This window comes from Lampetra fluviatilis, chromosome 61 (genome assembly GCF_964198595.1).
Source record: "Lampetra fluviatilis chromosome 61, kcLamFluv1.1, whole genome shotgun sequence".
Lineage (NCBI taxonomy): Eukaryota > Metazoa > Chordata > Hyperoartia > Petromyzontiformes > Petromyzontidae > Lampetra > Lampetra fluviatilis.
Window position 1 is genome coordinate 6,547,238 of NC_136335.1, and position 19,041 is coordinate 6,566,278.

The window sequence follows — 19,041 nt, forward strand, 5'->3', positions numbered from 1 at the left end:
AGAAATGCCATTTGTGCGGCACCTGCCACCCCCTCCACGCCCACCCCTACCGTATCCCTGCGTGGGCAGGCCCAAGTGGCGCATGCGCCCGCGCACCAGCTCGCCCAGCTCCTGCCTCTCCGAGCGCCGGAACAGCGCCATGCGCTGCCAGTTGATGCAGTCGGCGGCGCGGCGAGACGGCCCCGGCCGGCCGCCGGCGCCGCCGCCGCCCCCCGCTCCTCCGCCCCCCCCGCCGCCGGCGCCGCCGCCGCCGGCGCCGCCGCCGCTGCCGCCCCCGAGGCTGGAGACGCTGACGCGCGGGCTGCAGCGCGTGAAGCGGCGGGCCCACTGCAGGCTCTTGCGGCGCAGCAGCGGCACGTCGGAGGGGGGCTCGGAGGCCGGCGAGCAGGGCAGCGAGCGCTCGCACGGGAGGGTCGGCACCGGGAGGCTGAACCGGCGGCAGCCACCGCCGCCGCCGCCGAGATTCAGCAGCGAATCCTGAGGGTGGTCTCCGCCGCCCCTGTCGAACGTGTCGTAGCCGCCCATGGACGCCCGGGACTACGGGAAGGGGGCGGTGGGTGAGCGGGGAAGAGGGCAGCCGTGGTGGGGGGAGATGTGGGGGGTAGACACGGAGTGATGGGAGGTGGGCTACCTCTGAAATCCCTTCTTTCAAGTGACGCTCTGGTCCACACAGACCGGCCCACGGAAGCGGATGTCACAGAGCTATCTCTGAGACCCCTTCTTTCAAGTGATGCTCTGGTCCACACACACCGCACCAGGTACTTATTTGAGGCTGAGTCGACCTAGGCGTGGCTCAGGACTGTTGCAGATAACCGTCGCTAGCAGTGGCTGTGAGCGGGAATCGAACCCGGTTCGCCGGGCTCGCAGCAACAGTGCGCCACCCGCTACACTACGGCTCCCCACACGCTCACTCTGCAGAACAGGGGCAGAATGCACAAACTCCACGCGGAGAGAGGCGTCTTGGCCTCGGGAGTCGAACCCAGGCTCCCTGTTGCTGCGAGGCGCGAGCGTCGCCGCCGCGCGCCGCCTGGCTTAGACGCTTCGTCGATTCACGCGACCGCCTCGCCCGGACCGACCGTTGGAAGGGCGAGGGCATAGGTAAGAAGGGAGATCACTTACGTTTGACTTCATCATCATCTGGGACTGCGAAATAAAAACAACAACAACAACAAATCACGAACGTCGACAGGACGTCAACTTCGCCAGCTTAGTCTGCGAGATGGTAGCAGCAGCAGCAGCCTGTGGGAGTCTCGTCGAGTCCATGGGGTCATTCTCTTGGTCTGAATCGTAAATTCGTTTTGCTTTGGGTATGATCGTCCGCAGCAGGTCACACGTCGAATGTTTCACGGCAGCCCTCCAGGACCCGACGGAGGCGATCGAATCAAGTTGTCACGTACTCGACATCATCACCATCCTCGTCGTCGTAGAACTGATTTTTGTGTCTAGTTTGTTGTCCTTCGCCCGTATCTCCGATTAGCACGGTTGGCTACATACGGTGCGAAAGAAGTTCAACATACGGTACATAGATCGTCACTTTCACCATCGTTATACTCTTCATCATTCATCATCACCACCGTCGTCACCATCATCACCATCATCACCATCAACATCGTACTGATTCATCACCACTATTGCCATTGCCACCATCATCATCGTCATCGTCACCATCATCACCATCAACATCGTCCTGATTCGTCATCACCACCATCATCACCACCATCATCGTCGTCACCATCAATACCATCAACAATGTCGTGATTCATCATCACCACCACCATCATCACCATTACCAACATTGTCCTGATTCATCATCATCATCGTCGTCGTCACCATCATCACCACAAACATCGTCCTGATTGATGACCACCATCACCATCGCCACCATCACAGTCACAATCATCGACATCGTCGCCGTCATCATGGTGGTGGTGGCCAGCATCACGGGTGCACCTGCCTCGGCCATGGGGAAGTCGTGCGACTCGGTGCGGAAGATGCCGATGGGGATCTCTCCCGAGGAGGAGCACAGCTTCTGGTAGAGCCGCCCGTATGTGCGGATCCACAGGTCGCCCTCTGTCACGCGCACCTGACAACAGACGCCACCTCCCTCGGGTCGTGCGTGGTAGCGAGCGAGCGCACATGGGAATGAGCGAGCGTGCGTGAGAGCGAGCGAGTGTGCGTGCGTGAGAGCGAGCGAGCGAGCGAGTGTGCGTGCGTGAGAGCGAGCGAGTGTGCGTGCGTGAGAGCGAGCGAGTGTGCGCGAGAGCGAGCGCGTGTGCGAGTGAGTGTACGTGAGAACGAGCGTGGAAGCGAGCGTCAGAGTGAGCGAGCGTCATAGCGAGCGAACGAGCGAGCGAACGAGCGTGCGTGGGCCGCCGTTCCTGCTGAACACTGGCGGCAGAAATTCCACATTCCCACGGCGCGGGGGTCACTGCGGTCGACGTTTTTCCCTGCGCCTTGCGGCATGAACGACGGCGAACGGTACGCGACAAAGTCTGCCGATGTGGAAATAACGGGGAAGTAATAATAATCTGCAGATCTTTCTCAATCCGCTGCTGGATTATGCGGGGTTTTTTTTTTACGGGGAAGAAATCTAAGGGAGCCGACGTGAGGACGCGATGCCGTAGGGGTCAATACGTACGGCGCAGAGATAGCCGGATCCGGGCGTAGTATCCAGGCCCAACAGCAGCCTCATGATTGGGATCATGAAGTCCTTCACGTACGACTGTGACAAACAAACAGGGTCGCAGTCGAGAAGTCAGAGTGCCCAAGGCGGTTGATGCCACCGCCGCCACCACCACCGCCAGCGCCGCCATCACCACTACAGTTACCACCACCATCACCATCGCCACCACCATCACCACCACCACCGCCGCCACCATCACCACCACCACCACCACCGCCACCACCATCGCCACCACCGCTGCCGTCACCATCACCACCACTGTCACCACCACCATCACCGTCACTACCACCACCGTCATCACCACCGCCACCGCCACCACCAACACCAATGATGATGATGAGAGGAGGGAAGAGAGGGACAAGAGAGAAGGAGCGAGCAGCAGCAGTTAGCTGCACGGAGCGGGCAGTGTCTGTTTTCAGAGTGGGCGGGGGTTGTGGGCTTGAGGGGAGGGGTTCAGAATTAGTTGGGGCAGGGGGCACGCACAGCAGTCACGTGGTGTACGGGAGGCTCGAGCCGGTTTAGAAAGAGAGACGGGGAGATTATCGCCAAATGAAAGGGTACAAAAATCTTTTGTTTTTTTTTGCAGAAAGGTCGTCCGCGATGGGTCACCTGGTAGAGCAGCGTGTCCAGCATGCTGACGCTGAACACGCGGCCCGCGGCGAACGGGAGGCGGAACATGTAGGGCAGGTTCGAGCCCTTCTCGCGCTCTTGCTGGGAAAAGCAAACGGAAAGAGAACATGCGCAGAATAACGGTCGGCATCGGTGGTGGGTCCCACTAGACGTGCAATGGTCGGGCCAACGTTGGGTCAACGTCGGGCCAACGTCGGGCCAACGTTGGGCTAATCTTGCCCCAACGTCGGGCTCACGTTGGGCTAACGTCGGGCCAACGTTGGGCTCACGTTTGGGCTCACGTTGGCCCAATGTTACCGTGCTTAGTGGGGTGGTGCTAAGCGTTAAGCAACGTTGCTTAACGCTTAGCAACAGTGTATGGGCCCAAATAGCTGCAAGGGGCTCGGGATTCTTGAAAAAATAAAATACGAGTGAAACAAATACCACCACCACAGCCACCACCACGACCATCACCACCACCGCCACCACCATCACCACCTGGACCTCTACCACCATCATCATCATCTCCACCACCACCATCATCACCACCACCCCCGTCACCACCACGACCATCACCGCCGCCACCGCCAGCAGCGCCCACCTTCTCCAGCTTGGCGAGAGCCAGCGAGTAGCTGTCCTTGGCCCGGAACTGCATGAAGCGCATGTTCGCCGGGTGTGTGAGCTCGGTGATGATGTTCAGCCCGGGGAAGAGCCTGCAGTGAACAGGGAAACAACAACACTCCATTGGGGCCACCACTCTCATGGTTCTCTATAACTCAATGGCAAGAAACGAGCCCAATCACGAACATGAGAACGCCGCCACCGATCATGCCAATGATGATGTTTATTACGAGGATTAGCCCGGTTGGCTATCTACGGTTCAACATACATACATTATGATGTCGATAATAATGATGTTGATGACGATGAGATATTAATGATGATAATGATGATGTCGATGATAATGAAGACAATGATAATGTGGATAATGATGATGTCGATGAAGGCGACGAGATGTCAATGATATCGATGATGATGTCGATGATGATGTTGATGATAATGAGTATGATGAGTATGATAATGTCGATAATAATGATGTCGATGAGACGTTGATAATAATAATGATGTCGATGAAGATGACGAGACATTGATGATTTCAATGATGATGATATCGATGATAATGACGTCGACGACGATGATAATGTCGATAATGATGATGTCGATGATAATGACGGCAATAATGTCAATAACGATGATGTCGATGGAGATGAGACGTCGATAATGTCGACAATAATCTTGGTGATGTCAACGATGACAATGATGATGATGAAGAAGATGACGATGATGATGTCAGAGTCATCGCGGCCGCTGGCCAGGCCCCCCCCCCCCCCCACCCACCGGAACATGGTCTGCACGTTGACGATGGTCTTGGCGTCGGCCATGTACTCCTCCTCGGCGCTCATCGTGCTCTCCTTGTCCACCACGACGATGTTGTCCGCGCGGATGATGCCGCACTGCAGCAACGTGTCCAGGCTGCCGGGTCGCCGACAGACCGCCGGTCAGAGAAAGGAGTCGGGTGAGAGAGAGCAAGAGAGACGTTTTTTCCACCGGCACAGCCGAGCCGAGCCAGCGTGTCGCCCCCTCGGCACCGGTGATTTTCCCACTCGGGCCTCCTCTTTCCCGTCCGGACCCTGTAGCCGGATCGCAACGCGTCACCTAAATTTGGCTCGGGGCCAAGCAGGGCCAGGGGCGGGGCTGATGACTCGTTTCACCACGTGTGTGTGACGTCGGTGGGTACACGGTGATGACGCGGGCATTGCCGCGTCACCCACACGGGTCTCGCTCACTGCGTCACCCATGGGCGTCTCCGCTCGCTCACCGCGCGTGTGTGTGTGTGTGACGCCGGTAGCTTACTTGTCAATGGAGCCCACCATGTAGTAGACCATTGGGAAGTAGCAAATCGCCTCCAGAAAGCTCGACTCGGGCCTAGCAGGAACAAATGAAACACAGACCAACAACCAGGCAACATCAACATGACGATGAGAAGAACAGATTCTCGTAGAGTTTTTTTTTGGTATATCACGGTTTGCTGAGCACAGGCCCAAAGGCCCAAAATGGTAAAGTGGCCAGCAACAAGCAGCGCCGTTGAGGATGTGTTGCAAACGAGTGTTGACGCACTGCTTGAACTGAGCGGAGGTCATTATCGTAAGATATTGGTGAACTGGCGAGCGAGTGGGCGGGAGGGTGGGTGGGTGAGTGAGCGAGCGAGTTGTGACGTTGTAACCTGCAGTGTGGTGGTGGTGGTGCTGGTGGTGGTGGTGGTTGAACGCGGTGTAGATGAGACAAAGCAGCCGGTGTCTGCTAGAACGAGCCCTCAACACAGCTGGTGAGGAATCCCGCGAACCACGGTCGTATCGACAGAAGAGCGATAAGGATGCGACTGACTGCCAGTGAGCGAGCGAGTGACCGGAGCGAATAAGCGAGTGCTGTATCATCAAGCTCTATTCTCAATCCGGCTGAACAAAAGCTGTTAAGGCATGCGGTGGCTAGACATGCGGGCTACATGACCCAGCCAACGCAGCTTTTGCCTGCCGGAGGAGCTCACCGATGGGACTTTGTCCAGATCTTTCAAGAATTTGTGAGCTCCTCTCGATGCTACACCAAATATGTGACAGCAGCAGCAACACGGTTTCAACCTCAGCCAAACTGACGACGATGATGGTGATGATGACGATTACAAATTAAACTAAACTTTTTATCGCACCAGGTATGGCCCACTGAGCTACACAGCCCTTTTTCAGAAGCGACCTGGCCACAAATGATAGCGCAACGAAGGGGATTATCACGTGGAAATTTATAGCAGCTACACGTGATGTTGATTCTAAATATGGAGGGAAAACCCGGAGGATAATGAGAAAACATCCACGTGACCACGGGGAGAGAGAGACACACACATTCCAAATATAAAGCAGGCATCAGGGTTGGGATCGAACCCACGACCTCCTGCATACCAGGCGATGTAGTTAACATCTCTTAGCCACTGTGGTGATGATGAGAGAGAGACACGCAAACTCCAAATATACAGCAGGCATCAGAGTCGGGATCGAACCGACGACCTCCTGCATACCCGGCGATGTAGTTAACATCTCTTAGCCACCGCAGATGCGAACGATTTTATTTTTGATCAGCGAAACGTCCAGCGATGCTCACGGGTTGTCGAGCAGGAGGATGATCGGGTTGAGCTCGCGGCGTGGCCTGTAGTAGGCCCGGAGAGGCACGATGAAGTTGTAGAGGCCGTTACCGGCGGTCTCCGCCGACACGATGATCAGTTTGTTCTTGAAGTTGTAGGCCTGAGCGTCTTCGTGGCTGTTGTGTTCGCACGCCTGACGCACGTGCACAGAGAGCAGCACAGAGAGAAACACAGAGAGCAGCACAGAGAGCAGCGCAGAGAGCAACGCAGAGAGCAACGCAGAGAGCAGCACAGAGAGCAGCACAGAGAGCAGCACAGAGAGCAGCACAGAGAGCAACACAGAGAGCAACGCAGAGAGCAGCACAGAGAGCAGCACAGAGAGCAACGTAGAGAGCAACACAGAGAGCAGCACAGAGAGCAGCACAGAGAGCAGCACAGAGAGCAGCACAGAGAGCAACGCAGAGAGCAACGCAGAGAGCAGCACAGAGAGCAGCACAGAGAGCAGCACAGAGAGCAGCACAGAGAGCAGCACAGAGAGCAGCACAGAGAGCAACACAGAGAGCAGCACAGAGAGCAGCACAGAGAGCAGCACAGAGAGCAGCACAGAGAGCAACACAGAGAGCAGCACAGAGAGCAGCACAGAGAGCAGCGCAGAGAGCAGCACAGAGAGCAGCGCAGAGAGCAGCACAGAGAGCAACACAGAGAGCAGCACAGAGAGCAGCACAGAGAGCAACACAGAGAGCAGCACAGAGAGCAACACAGAGAGCAACACAGAGAGCAGCACAGAGAGCAACACAGAGAGCAGCGCAGAGAGCAGCACAGAGAGCAGCGCAGAGAGCAGCACAGAGAGCAACACAGAGAGCAGCACAGAGAGCAGCACAGAGAGCAACGCAGAGAGCAACACAGAGAGCAGCACAGAGAGCAGCACAGAGAGCAGCACAGAGAGCAGCACAGAGAGCAGCACAGAGAGCAGCACAGAGAGCAACACAGAGAGCAGCGCAGAGAGCAGCGCAGAGAGCAGCACAGAGAGCAACACAGAGAGCAACGTAGAGAGCAACACAGAGAGCAGCACAGAGAGCAACACAGAGAGCAGCACAGAGAGCAGCGCAGAGAGCAGCACAGAGAGCAGCACAGAGAGCAACGCAGAGAGCAGTACAGAGAGCAGCACAGAGAGCAACGCAGAGAGCAACGCAGAGAGCAGCACAGAGAGCAACGTAGAGAGCAACACAGAGAGCAGCACAGAGAGCAGCGCAGAGAGCAGCACAGAGAGCAACACAGAGAGCAGCACAGAGAGCAGCACAGAGAGCAACACAGAGAGCAGCACAGAGAGCAACACAGAGAGCAGCACAGAGAGCAACACAGAGAGCAGCACAGAGAGCAGCACAGAGAGCAACACAGAGAGCAGCACAGAGAGCAACACAGAGAGCAGCACAGAGAGCAACACAGAGAGCAGCACAGAGAGCAACACAGAGAGCAGCACAGAGAGCAACGCAGAGAGCAGCACAGAGAGCAACACAGAGAGCAGCACAGAGAGCAACGCAGAGAGCAGCACATAGAGCAACACAGAGAGCAGCACAGAGAGCAACACAGAGAGCAGCACAGAGAGCAGCACAGAGAGCAACACAGAGAGCAGCACAGAGAGCAACACAGAGAGCAGCACAGAGAGCAACACAGAGAGCAGCACAGAGAGCAACACAGAGAGCAGCACAGAGAGCAACACAGAGAGCAGCACAGAGAGCAACACAGAGAGCAGCACAGAGAGCAACGCAGAGAGCAGCACAGAGAGCAACACAGAGAGCAGCACAGAGAGCAACACAGAGAGCAGCGCAGAGAGCAGCACAGAGAGCAGCACAGAGAGCAACACAGAGCAGCACAGAGAGCAACACAGAGAGCAGCGCAGAGAGCAGCACAGAGCAGCACAGAGAGCAGCACAGAGAGCAACGCAGAGAGCAGCACAGAGAGCAGCACAGAGAGCAACGCAGAGAGCAACGCAGAGAGCAACGTAGAGAGCAACGTAGAGAGCAACACAGAGAGCAGCACAGAGAGCAACACAGAGAGCAGCGCAGAGAGCAGCGCAGAGAGCAACACAGAGAGCAGCACAGAGAGCAACGCAGAGAGCAACGCAGAGAGCAGCACAGAGAGCAGCACAGAGAGCAACGCAGAGAGCAACACAGAGAGCAGCACAGAGAGCAACACAGAGAGCAACACAGAGAGCAACACAGAGAGCAACACAGAGAGCAACACAGAGAGCAACACAGAGAGCAACACAGAGAGCAACACAAAAAGCAACACAGAGAGCAGCACAGAGAGCAACACAGAGAGCAACACAGAGAGCAGCACAGAGAGCAGCACAGAGAGCAACACAAAAAGCAACACAGAGAGCAGCACAGAGAGCAACACAGAGAGCAACACAGAGAGCAGCACAGAGAGCAACACAGAGAGCAACACAGAGAGCAGCACAGAGAGCAGCACAGAGAGCAACACAGAGAACAACACAGAGAGCAGCACAGAGAGCAGCACAGAGAGCAACACAAAAAGCAACACAGAGAGCAACACAGAGAGCAACACAGAGAGCAGCACAGAGAGCAACACAAAAAGCAACACAGAGAGCAGCGCAGAGAGCAACACAGAGAGCAGCACAGAGAGCAGCACAGAGAGCAGCACAGAGAGCAGCACAGAGAGCAACACAAAAAGCAACACAGAGAGCAACACAGAGAGCAACACAGAGAGCAACACAGAGAGCAGCACAGAGAGCAGCACAGAGAGCAACACAAAAAGCAACACAGAGAGCAACACAGAGAGCAACACAGAGAGCAACACAGAGAGCAGCACAGAGAGCAGCACAGAGAGCAACACAAAAAGAAACACAGAGAGCAGCACAGAGAGCAACACAGAGAGCAACACAGAGAGCAGCACAAAGAGCAACACAGAGAGCAACACAGAGAGCAACACAGAGAGCAACACAGAGAGCAACGCAGAGAGCAACACAGAAAGCAACACAGAGAGCAACACAGAGAGCAACACAGAGAGCAACACAGAGAGCAACACAGAGAGCAACACAGAGAGCAACGCAGAGAGCAACGCAGAGAGCAACACAGAGAGCAACGCAGAGAGCAACACAGAAAGCAACACAGAGAGCAACACAGCGAGCAGCACAGAGAGCAACGCAGAGAGCAACGCAGAGAGCAACACAGAGAGCAACACAGAGAGCAGCGCAGAGAGCAACGCAGAGAGCAACGCAGAGAGCAACACAGAGAGCAACACAGAGAGCAACACAGATAGCAACACAGAGAGCAGCACAGAGAGCAACGCAGAGAGCAACACAGAAAGCAACACAGAGAGCAACACAGAGAGCAGCACAGAGAGCAACACAGAAAGCAACACAGAGAGCAACACAGAGAGCAGCACAGAGAGCAACGCAGAGAGCAACGCAGAGAGCAACACAGAGAGCAACACAGAGAGCAACACAGATAGCAACACAGAGAGCAGCACAGAGAGCAACGCAGAGAGCAACACAGATAGCAACACAGAGAGCAACACAGAGAGCAGCACAGAGAGCAACACAGAAAGCAACACAGAGAGCAACACAGAGAGCAGCACAGAGAGCAACGCAGAGAGCAACGCAGAGAGCAACACAGAGAGCAACACAGAGAGCAGCACAGAGAGCAACGCAGAGAGCAACACAGAGAGCAACACAGAGAGCAGCGCAGAGAGCAACACAGAGAGCAGCACAGAGAGCAACACAGAGAGCAACACAGAGAGCAGCACAGAGAGCAACGCAGAGAGCAACACAGAGAGCAGCGCAGAGAGCAACACAGAGAGCAGCACAGAGAGCAGCACAGAGAGCAACGCAGAGAGCAACGCAGAGAGCAACACAGAGAGCAGCACAGAGAGCAGCACAGAGAGCAACGCAGAGAGCAACGCAGAGAGCAACACAGAGAGCAGCACAGAGAGCAACACAGAGAGCAGCACAGAGAGCAGCGCAGAGAGCAGCACAGAGAGCAGCACAGAGAGCAACGCAGAGAGCAGTACAGAGAGCAGCACAGAGAGCAACGCAGAGAGCAACGCAGAGAGCAGCACAGAGAGCAACGTAGAGAGCAACACAGAGAGCAGCACAGAGAGCAGCGCAGAGAGCAGCACAGAGAGCAACACAGAGAGCAGCACAGAGAGCAGCACAGAGAGCAACACAGAGAGCAGCACAGAGAGCAACACAGAGAGCAGCACAGAGAGCAACACAGAGAGCAGCACAGAGAGCAGCACAGAGAGCAACACAGAGAGCAGCACAGAGAGCAACACAGAGAGCAGCACAGAGAGCAACACAGAGAGCAGCACAGAGAGCAACACAGAGAGCAGCACAGAGAGCAACGCAGAGAGCAGCACAGAGAGCAACACAGAGAGCAGCACAGAGAGCAACGCAGAGAGCAGCACAGAGAGCAACACAGAGAGCAGCACAGAGAGCAACACAGAGAGCAGCACAGAGAGCAGCACAGAGAGCAACACAGAGAGCAGCACAGAGAGCAACACAGAGAGCAGCACAGAGAGCAACACAGAGAGCAGCACAGAGAGCAACACAGAGAGCAGCACAGAGAGCAACACAGAGAGCAGCACAGAGAGCAACACAGAGAGCAGCACAGAGAGCAACGCAGAGAGCAGCACAGAGAGCAACACAGAGAGCAGCACAGAGAGCAACACAGAGAGCAGCGCAGAGAGCAGCACAGAGAGCAGCACAGAGAGCAACACAGAGCAGCACAGAGAGCAACACAGAGAGCAGCGCAGAGAGCAGCACAGAGCAGCACAGAGAGCAGCACAGAGAGCAACGCAGAGAGCAGCACAGAGAGCAGCACAGAGAGCAACGCAGAGAGCAACGCAGAGAGCAACGTAGAGAGCAACGTAGAGAGCAACACAGAGAGCAGCACAGAGAGCAACACAGAGAGCAGCGCAGAGAGCAGCGCAGAGAGCAACACAGAGAGCAGCACAGAGAGCAACGCAGAGAGCAACGCAGAGAGCAGCACAGAGAGCAGCACAGAGAGCAACGCAGAGAGCAACACAGAGAGCAGCACAGAGAGCAACACAGAGAGCAACACAGAGAGCAACACAGAGAGCAACACAGAGAGCAACACAGAGAGCAACACAGAGAGCAACACAGAGAGCAACACAAAAAGCAACACAGAGAGCAGCACAGAGAGCAACACAGAGAGCAACACAGAGAGCAGCACAGAGAGCAGCACAGAGAGCAACACAAAAAGCAACACAGAGAGCAGCACAGAGAGCAACACAGAGAGCAACACAGAGAGCAGCACAGAGAGCAACACAGAGAGCAACACAGAGAGCAGCACAGAGAGCAGCACAGAGAGCAACACAGAGAACAACACAGAGAGCAGCACAGAGAGCAGCACAGAGAGCAACACAAAAAGCAACACAGAGAGCAACACAGAGAGCAACACAGAGAGCAGCACAGAGAGCAACACAAAAAGCAACACAGAGAGCAGCGCAGAGAGCAACACAGAGAGCAGCACAGAGAGCAGCACAGAGAGCAGCACAGAGAGCAGCACAGAGAGCAACACAAAAAGCAACACAGAGAGCAACACAGAGAGCAACACAGAGAGCAACACAGAGAGCAGCACAGAGAGCAGCACAGAGAGCAACACAAAAAGCAACACAGAGAGCAACACAGAGAGCAACACAGAGAGCAACACAGAGAGCAGCACAGAGAGCAGCACAGAGAGCAACACAAAAAGAAACACAGAGAGCAGCACAGAGAGCAACACAGAGAGCAACACAGAGAGCAGCACAAAGAGCAACACAGAGAGCAACACAGAGAGCAACACAGAGAGCAACACAGAGAGCAACGCAGAGAGCAACACAGAAAGCAACACAGAGAGCAACACAGAGAGCAACACAGAGAGCAACACAGAGAGCAACACAGAGAGCAACACAGAGAGCAACGCAGAGAGCAACGCAGAGAGCAACACAGAGAGCAACGCAGAGAGCAACACAGAAAGCAACACAGAGAGCAACACAGCGAGCAGCACAGAGAGCAACGCAGAGAGCAACGCAGAGAGCAACACAGAGAGCAACACAGAGAGCAGCGCAGAGAGCAACGCAGAGAGCAACGCAGAGAGCAACACAGAGAGCAACACAGAGAGCAACACAGATAGCAACACAGAGAGCAGCACAGAGAGCAACGCAGAGAGCAACACAGAAAGCAACACAGAGAGCAACACAGAGAGCAGCACAGAGAGCAACACAGAAAGCAACACAGAGAGCAACACAGAGAGCAGCACAGAGAGCAACGCAGAGAGCAACGCAGAGAGCAACACAGAGAGCAACACAGAGAGCAACACAGATAGCAACACAGAGAGCAGCACAGAGAGCAACGCAGAGAGCAACACAGATAGCAACACAGAGAGCAACACAGAGAGCAGCACAGAGAGCAACACAGAAAGCAACACAGAGAGCAACACAGAGAGCAGCACAGAGAGCAACGCAGAGAGCAACGCAGAGAGCAACACAGAGAGCAACACAGAGAGCAGCACAGAGAGCAACGCAGAGAGCAACACAGAGAGCAACACAGAGAGCAGCGCAGAGAGCAACACAGAGAGCAGCACAGAGAGCAACACAGAGAGCAACACAGAGAGCAGCACAGAGAGCAACGCAGAGAGCAACACAGAGAGCAGCGCAGAGAGCAACACAGAGAGCAGCACAGAGAGCAGCACAGAGAGCAACGCAGAGAGCAACGCAGAGAGCAACACAGAGAGCAGCACAGAGAGCAGCACAGAGAGCAACGCAGAGAGCAACGCAGAGAGCAACACAGAGAGCAGCACAGAGAGCAACGCAGAGAGCAACACAGAGAGCAGCGCAGAGAGCAACACAGAGAGCAGCACAGAGAGCAGCACAGAGAGCAACACAGAGAGCAACACAGAGAGCAACGCAGAGAGCAACACAGAGAGCAACACAGAGAGCAGCACAGAGAGCAGCACAGAGAGCAACACAGAAAGCAACACAGAGAGCAGCACAGAGAGCAACACAGAGAGCAGCACAGAGAGCAGCACAGAGAGCAGCACAGAGAGCAGCACAGAGAGCAACACAGAGAGCAACACAGAGAGCAACACAGAGAGCAACACAGAGAGCAGCGCAGAGAGCAGCGCAGAGAGCAACGCAGAGAGCAACACAGAGAGCAACACAGAGAGCAGCGCAGAGAGCAACACAGAGAGCAACACAGAGAGCAACACAGAGAGCAGCGCAGAGAGCAGCACAGAGAGCAACACAGAGAGCAGCACAGAGAGCAACACAGAGAGCAACACAGAGAGCAGCACAGAGAGCAGCACAGAGAGCAACACAGAGAGCAGCGCAGAGAGCAACACAGAGAGCAACACAGAGAGCAGCACAGAGAGCAGCACAGAGAGCAACACAGAGAGCAACACAGAGAGCAGCGCAGAGAGCAACACAGAGAGCAGCACAGAGAGCAACACAGAGAGCAGCACAGAGAGCAGCACAGAGAGCAACACAGAGAGCAACACAGAGAGCAACGCAGAGAGCAGCACAGAGAGCAGCACAGAGAGCAACGCAGAGAGCAACACAGAGAGCAGCACAGAGAGCAACACAGAGAGCAACACAGAGAGCAACACAGAGAGCAACACAGAGAGCAACACAGAGAGCAACACAGAGAGCAGCACAGAGAGCAACACAGAGAGCAACACAGAGAGCAACACAGAGAGCAACGCAGAGAGCAACGCAGAGAGCAGCACAGAGAGCAGCACAGAGAGCAGCACAGAGAGCAACACAGAGAGCAGCACAGAGAGCAACACAGAGAGCAACACAGAGAGCAGCGCAGAGAGCAGCACAGAGAGCAGCACAGAGAGCAGCACAGAGAGCAACACAGAGAGCAGCGCAGAGAGCAGCACAGAGAGCAGCACAGAGAGCAACACAGAGAGCAGCTCAGAGAGCAACGCAGAGAGCAACACAGAGAGCAGCACAGAGAGCAACGCAGAGAGCAACACAGAGAGCAGCGCAGAGAGCAGCACAGAGAGCAGCACAGAGAGCAACACAGAGAGCAGCACAGAGAGCAACGCAGAGAGCAACACAGAGAGCAACACAGAGAGCAACACAGAGAGCAGCGCAGAGAGCAGCACAGAGAGCAACACAGAGAGCAACACAGAGAGCAACACAGAGAGCAACACAGAGAGCAGCGCAGAGAGCAGCACAGAGAGCAGCACAGAGAGCAGCACAGAGAGCAGCACAGAGAGCAACACAGAGAGCAACACAGAGAGCAACACAGAGAGCAACACAGAGAGCAGCGCAGAGAGCAGCACAGAGAGCAGCACAGAGAGCAGCACAGAGAGCAGCACAGAGAGCAACGCAGAGAGCAACGCAGAGAGCAGCACAGAGAGCAACGCAGAGAGCAACACAGAGAGCAACACAGAGAGCAGCACAGAGAGCAACACAGAGAGCAACACAGAGAGCAGCACAGAGAGCAGCACAGAGAGCAACACAGAGAGCAGCGCAGAGAGCAACGCAGAGAGCAACACAGAGAGCAGCACAGAGAGCAGCACAGAGAGCAACACAGAGAGCAACACAGAGAGCAGCACAGAGAGCAACACAGAGAGCAACACAGAGAGCAGCACAGAGAGCAACACAGAGAGCAACACAGAGAGCAACACAGAGATTAACGCAGAGAGCAACGCAGAGAGCAACGCAGAGAGCAGCACAGAGAGCAACGCAGAGAGCAACGCAGAGAGCAACGCAGAGAGCAGCACAGAGAGCAACGCAGAGAGCAGCACAGAGAGCAACGCAGAGAGCAACACAGAGAGCAACGCAGAGAGCAGCACAGAGAGCAACGCAGAGAGCAGCACAGAGAGCAGCACAGAGAGCAACACAGAAAGCAACGCAAAGAGCAGCACAGAGAGCAACGCAGAGAGCAGCACAGAGAGCAACGCAGAGAGCAACACAGAGAGCAGCACAGAGAGCAACACAGAGAGCAACGCAGAGAGCAACGCAGAGAGCAACACAGAGAGCAGCACAGAGAGCAACGCAGAGAGCAGCACAGAGAGCAGCACAGAGAGCAACACAGATAGCAACACAGAGAGCAACGCAGAGAGCAACACAGAGAGCAACGCAGAGAGCAACACAGAGAGCAACACAGAGAGCAACGCAGAGAGCAACACAGAGAGCAACGCAGAGAGCAACACAGAGAGCAAAACAGAGAGCAGCGCAGAGAGCAACACAGAGCGCAGCGCAGAGAGCAACACAGAGAGCAACACAGAGAGCAACACAGAGAGCAACACAGAGAGCAACGCAGAGAGCAACACAGAGAGCAACGCAGAGAGCAACACAGAGAGCAGCGCAGAGAGCAACACAGAGAGCAACACAGAGAGCAACACAGAGAGCAACACAGAGAGCAACGCAGAGAGCAACACAGAGAGCAGCGCAGAGAGCAACACAGAGAGCAACGCAGAGAGCAACACAGAGAGCAACGCAGAGAGCAACACAGAGAGCAACGCAGAGAGCAACACAGAGAGCAACACAGAGAGCAACACAGAGAGCAACACAGAGAGCAACACAGAGAGCAACGCAGAGAGCAACACAGAGAGCAACGCAGAGAGCAACGCAGAGAGCAACACAGAGAGCAGCGCAGAGAGCAACGCAGAGAGCAACACAGAGAGCAACGCAGAGAGCAACACAGAGAGCAACACAGAGAGCAACACAGAGAGCAACGCAGAGAGCAACACAGAGAGCAGCGCAGAGAGCAACACAGAGAGCAACACAGAGAGCAGCACAGAGAGCAGCACAGAGAGCAACGCAGAGAGCAACACAGAGAGCAGCACAGAGAGCAACACAGAGAGCAGCACAGAGAGCAGCACAGAAAGCAACACAGAGAGCAGCGCAGAGAGCAACGCAGAGAGCAGCACAGAGAGCAGCACAGAGAGCAACGCAGAGAGCAACGCAGAGAGCAACGCAGAGAGCAGCGCAGAGAGCAGCGCAGAGAGCAACACAGAGAGCAGCACAGAGAGCAGCACAGAGAGCAACGCAGAGAGCAGCACAGAGAGCAGCACAGAGAGCAACGCAGAGAGCAACGCAGAGAGCAACGCAGAGAGCAACGCAGAGAGCAGCGCAGAGAGCAACACAGAGAGCAGCACAGAGAGCAGCACAGAGAGCAACGCAGAGAGCAACACAGAGAGCAACACAGAGAGCAGCACAGAGAGCAATGCAGAGAGCAACGCAGAGAGCAGCACAGAGAGCAGCACAGAGAGCAACGCAGAGAGCAACACAGAGAGCAGCGCAGAGAGCAACACAGAGAGCAACACAGAGAGCAACACAGAGAGCAGCACAGAGAGCAGCACAGAGAGCAGCACAGAGAGCAGCACAGAGAGCAACGCAGAGAGCAACGCAGAGAGCAGCGCAGAGAGCAACACAGAGAGCAGCACAGAGAGCAGCACAGAGAGCAACGCAGAGAGCAACACAGAGAGCAGCACAGAGAGCAGCACAGAGAGCAACACAGAGAGCAACACAGAGAGCAGCACAGAGAGCAGCACAGAGAGCAGCACAGAGAGCAGCACAGAGAGCAACGCAGAGAGCAACGCAGAGAGCAGCGCAGAGAGCAACACAGAGAGCAGCACAGAGAGCAGCACAGAGAGCAACGCAGAGAGCAACACAGAGAGCAGCACAGAGAGCAGCACAGAGAGCAGCACAGAGAGCAACGCAGAGAGCAACACAGAGAGCAGCGCAGAGAGCAGCGCAGAGAGCAACGCAGAGAGCAACGCAGAGAGCAGCGCAGAGAGCAGCGCAGAGAGCAGCACAGAGAGCAGCACAGAGAGCAGCACAGAGAGCAGCACAGAGAGCAGCACAGAGAGCAGCACAGAAAGCAACACAGAGAGCAGCACAGAGAGCAGCACAGAGAGCAGCACAGAGAGCAGCACAGAAAGCAACACAGAGAGCAGCACAGAGAGCAACACAGAGAGCAACACAGAGAGCAGCACAGAGAGCAACACAAAGAGCAGCACAGAGAGCAGCACAGAGAGCAACACAGAGAGCAGCACAGAGAGCAGCACAGAGAGCAACACAGAGAGCAGCACAGAGAGCAACACAGAGAACAGCACAGAGAGCAACACAGACAGCAGCACAGAGAGCAGCACAGAGAGCAACACAGAGAGCAGCACAGAGAGCAGCACAGAGAGCAACACAGAGAGCAGCACAGAAAGCAACACAGAGAGCAGCACAGAGAGCAACACAGAGAGCAACACAGAGAGCAGCACAGAGAGCAACACAGAGAGCAGCACAGAGAGCAACACAGACAGCAGCACAGAGAGCAGCACAGAGAGCAACACAGAGAGCAACACAGAGAGCAGCACAGAGAGCAACACAGAGAGCAGCACAGAAAGCAACACAGAGAGCAGCACAGAGAGCAACACAGAGAGCAACACAGAGAGCAGCACAGAGAGCAGCACAGAGAGCAACACAGAGAGCAACACAGAGAGCAGCACAGAGAGCAGCACAGAGAGCAGCACAGAAAGCAACACAGAGAGCAGCACAGAGAGCAACACAGAGAGCAACACAGAGAGCAGCACAGAGAGCAACACAGAGAGCAGCACAGAGAGCAGCACAGAGAGCAGCACAGAGAGCAGCACAGAGAGCAGCGCAGAGAGCAGCGCAGAGAGCAGCGCAGAGAGCAACACAGAGAGCAACACAGAGAGCAGCACAGAGAGCAACACAGAGAGCAACACAGAGAGCAACACAGAGAGCAACACAGAGAGCAGCACAGAGAGCAACACAGAGAGCAACACAGAGAGCAACACAGAGAGCAACACAGAGAGCAGCACAGAGAGCAACACAGAGAGCAACACAGAGAGCAACACAGAAAGCAGCACAGAGAGCAGCACAGAGAGCAACACAGAGAGCAACACAGAGAGCAGCACAGAGAGCAGCACAGAGAGCAACACAGAGAGCAGCACAGAGAGCAGCACAGAAAGCAACACAGAGAGCAGCACAGAGAGCAACACAGAGAGCAACACAGAGAGCAACACAGAGAGCAACACAGAGAGCAGCACAGATAGCAACACAGAGAGCAACACAGAGAGCAACGCAGAGAGCAACGCAGAGAGCAGCGCAGAGAGCAACACAGAGAGCAACACAGAGAGCAACGCAGAGAGCAACGCAGAGAGCAGCACAGAGAGCAGCACAGAGAGCAACACAGAGAGCAACGCAGAGAGCAACACAGAGAGCAACACAGAGAGCAGCGCAGAGAGCAACACAGAGAGCAACACAGAGAGCAGCACAGAGAGCAGCACAGAGAGCAACACAGAGAGCAGCACAGAGAGCAGCGCAGAGAGCAACACAGAGAGCAACGCAGAGAGCAACGCAGAGAGCAACACAGAGAGCAACACAGAGAGCAGCACAGAGAGCAGCACAGAGATCAACACAGAGAGCAACACAGAGAGCAGCGCAGAGAGCAACGCAGAGAGCAGCACAGAAAGCAACGCAGAGAGCAACACAGAGAGCAACACAGAGAGCAACGCAGAGAGCAACACAGAGAGCAACACAGAGAGCAACACAGAGAGCAACA

At 55.3% G+C, this 19,041-nt stretch overlaps 1 protein-coding gene across 1 annotated transcript in view; it reads right to left on the reverse strand.

Annotated features, from left to right (window-relative positions):
• The window catches only part of LOC144951269 (potassium channel subfamily T member 1-like), an 81,649-nt gene that overhangs the window by 6,122 nt on the left and 56,486 nt on the right, over positions 1-19,041 (reverse strand). The window contains exons 20-28 of the mRNA XM_078881431.1: positions 6,503-6,675; positions 5,207-5,278; positions 4,691-4,825; positions 3,894-4,005; positions 3,293-3,394; positions 2,639-2,722; positions 1,955-2,083; positions 1,120-1,143; positions 51-537 (exon numbers count right to left, since the gene is read on the reverse strand). Coding sequence (XP_078737557.1) covers positions 51-537; positions 1,120-1,143; positions 1,955-2,083; positions 2,639-2,722; positions 3,293-3,394; positions 3,894-4,005; positions 4,691-4,825; positions 5,207-5,278; positions 6,503-6,675 — 1,318 coding nt within the window. The remainder of the gene's footprint in view (positions 1-50; positions 538-1,119; positions 1,144-1,954; positions 2,084-2,638; positions 2,723-3,292; positions 3,395-3,893; positions 4,006-4,690; positions 4,826-5,206; positions 5,279-6,502; positions 6,676-19,041) is intronic.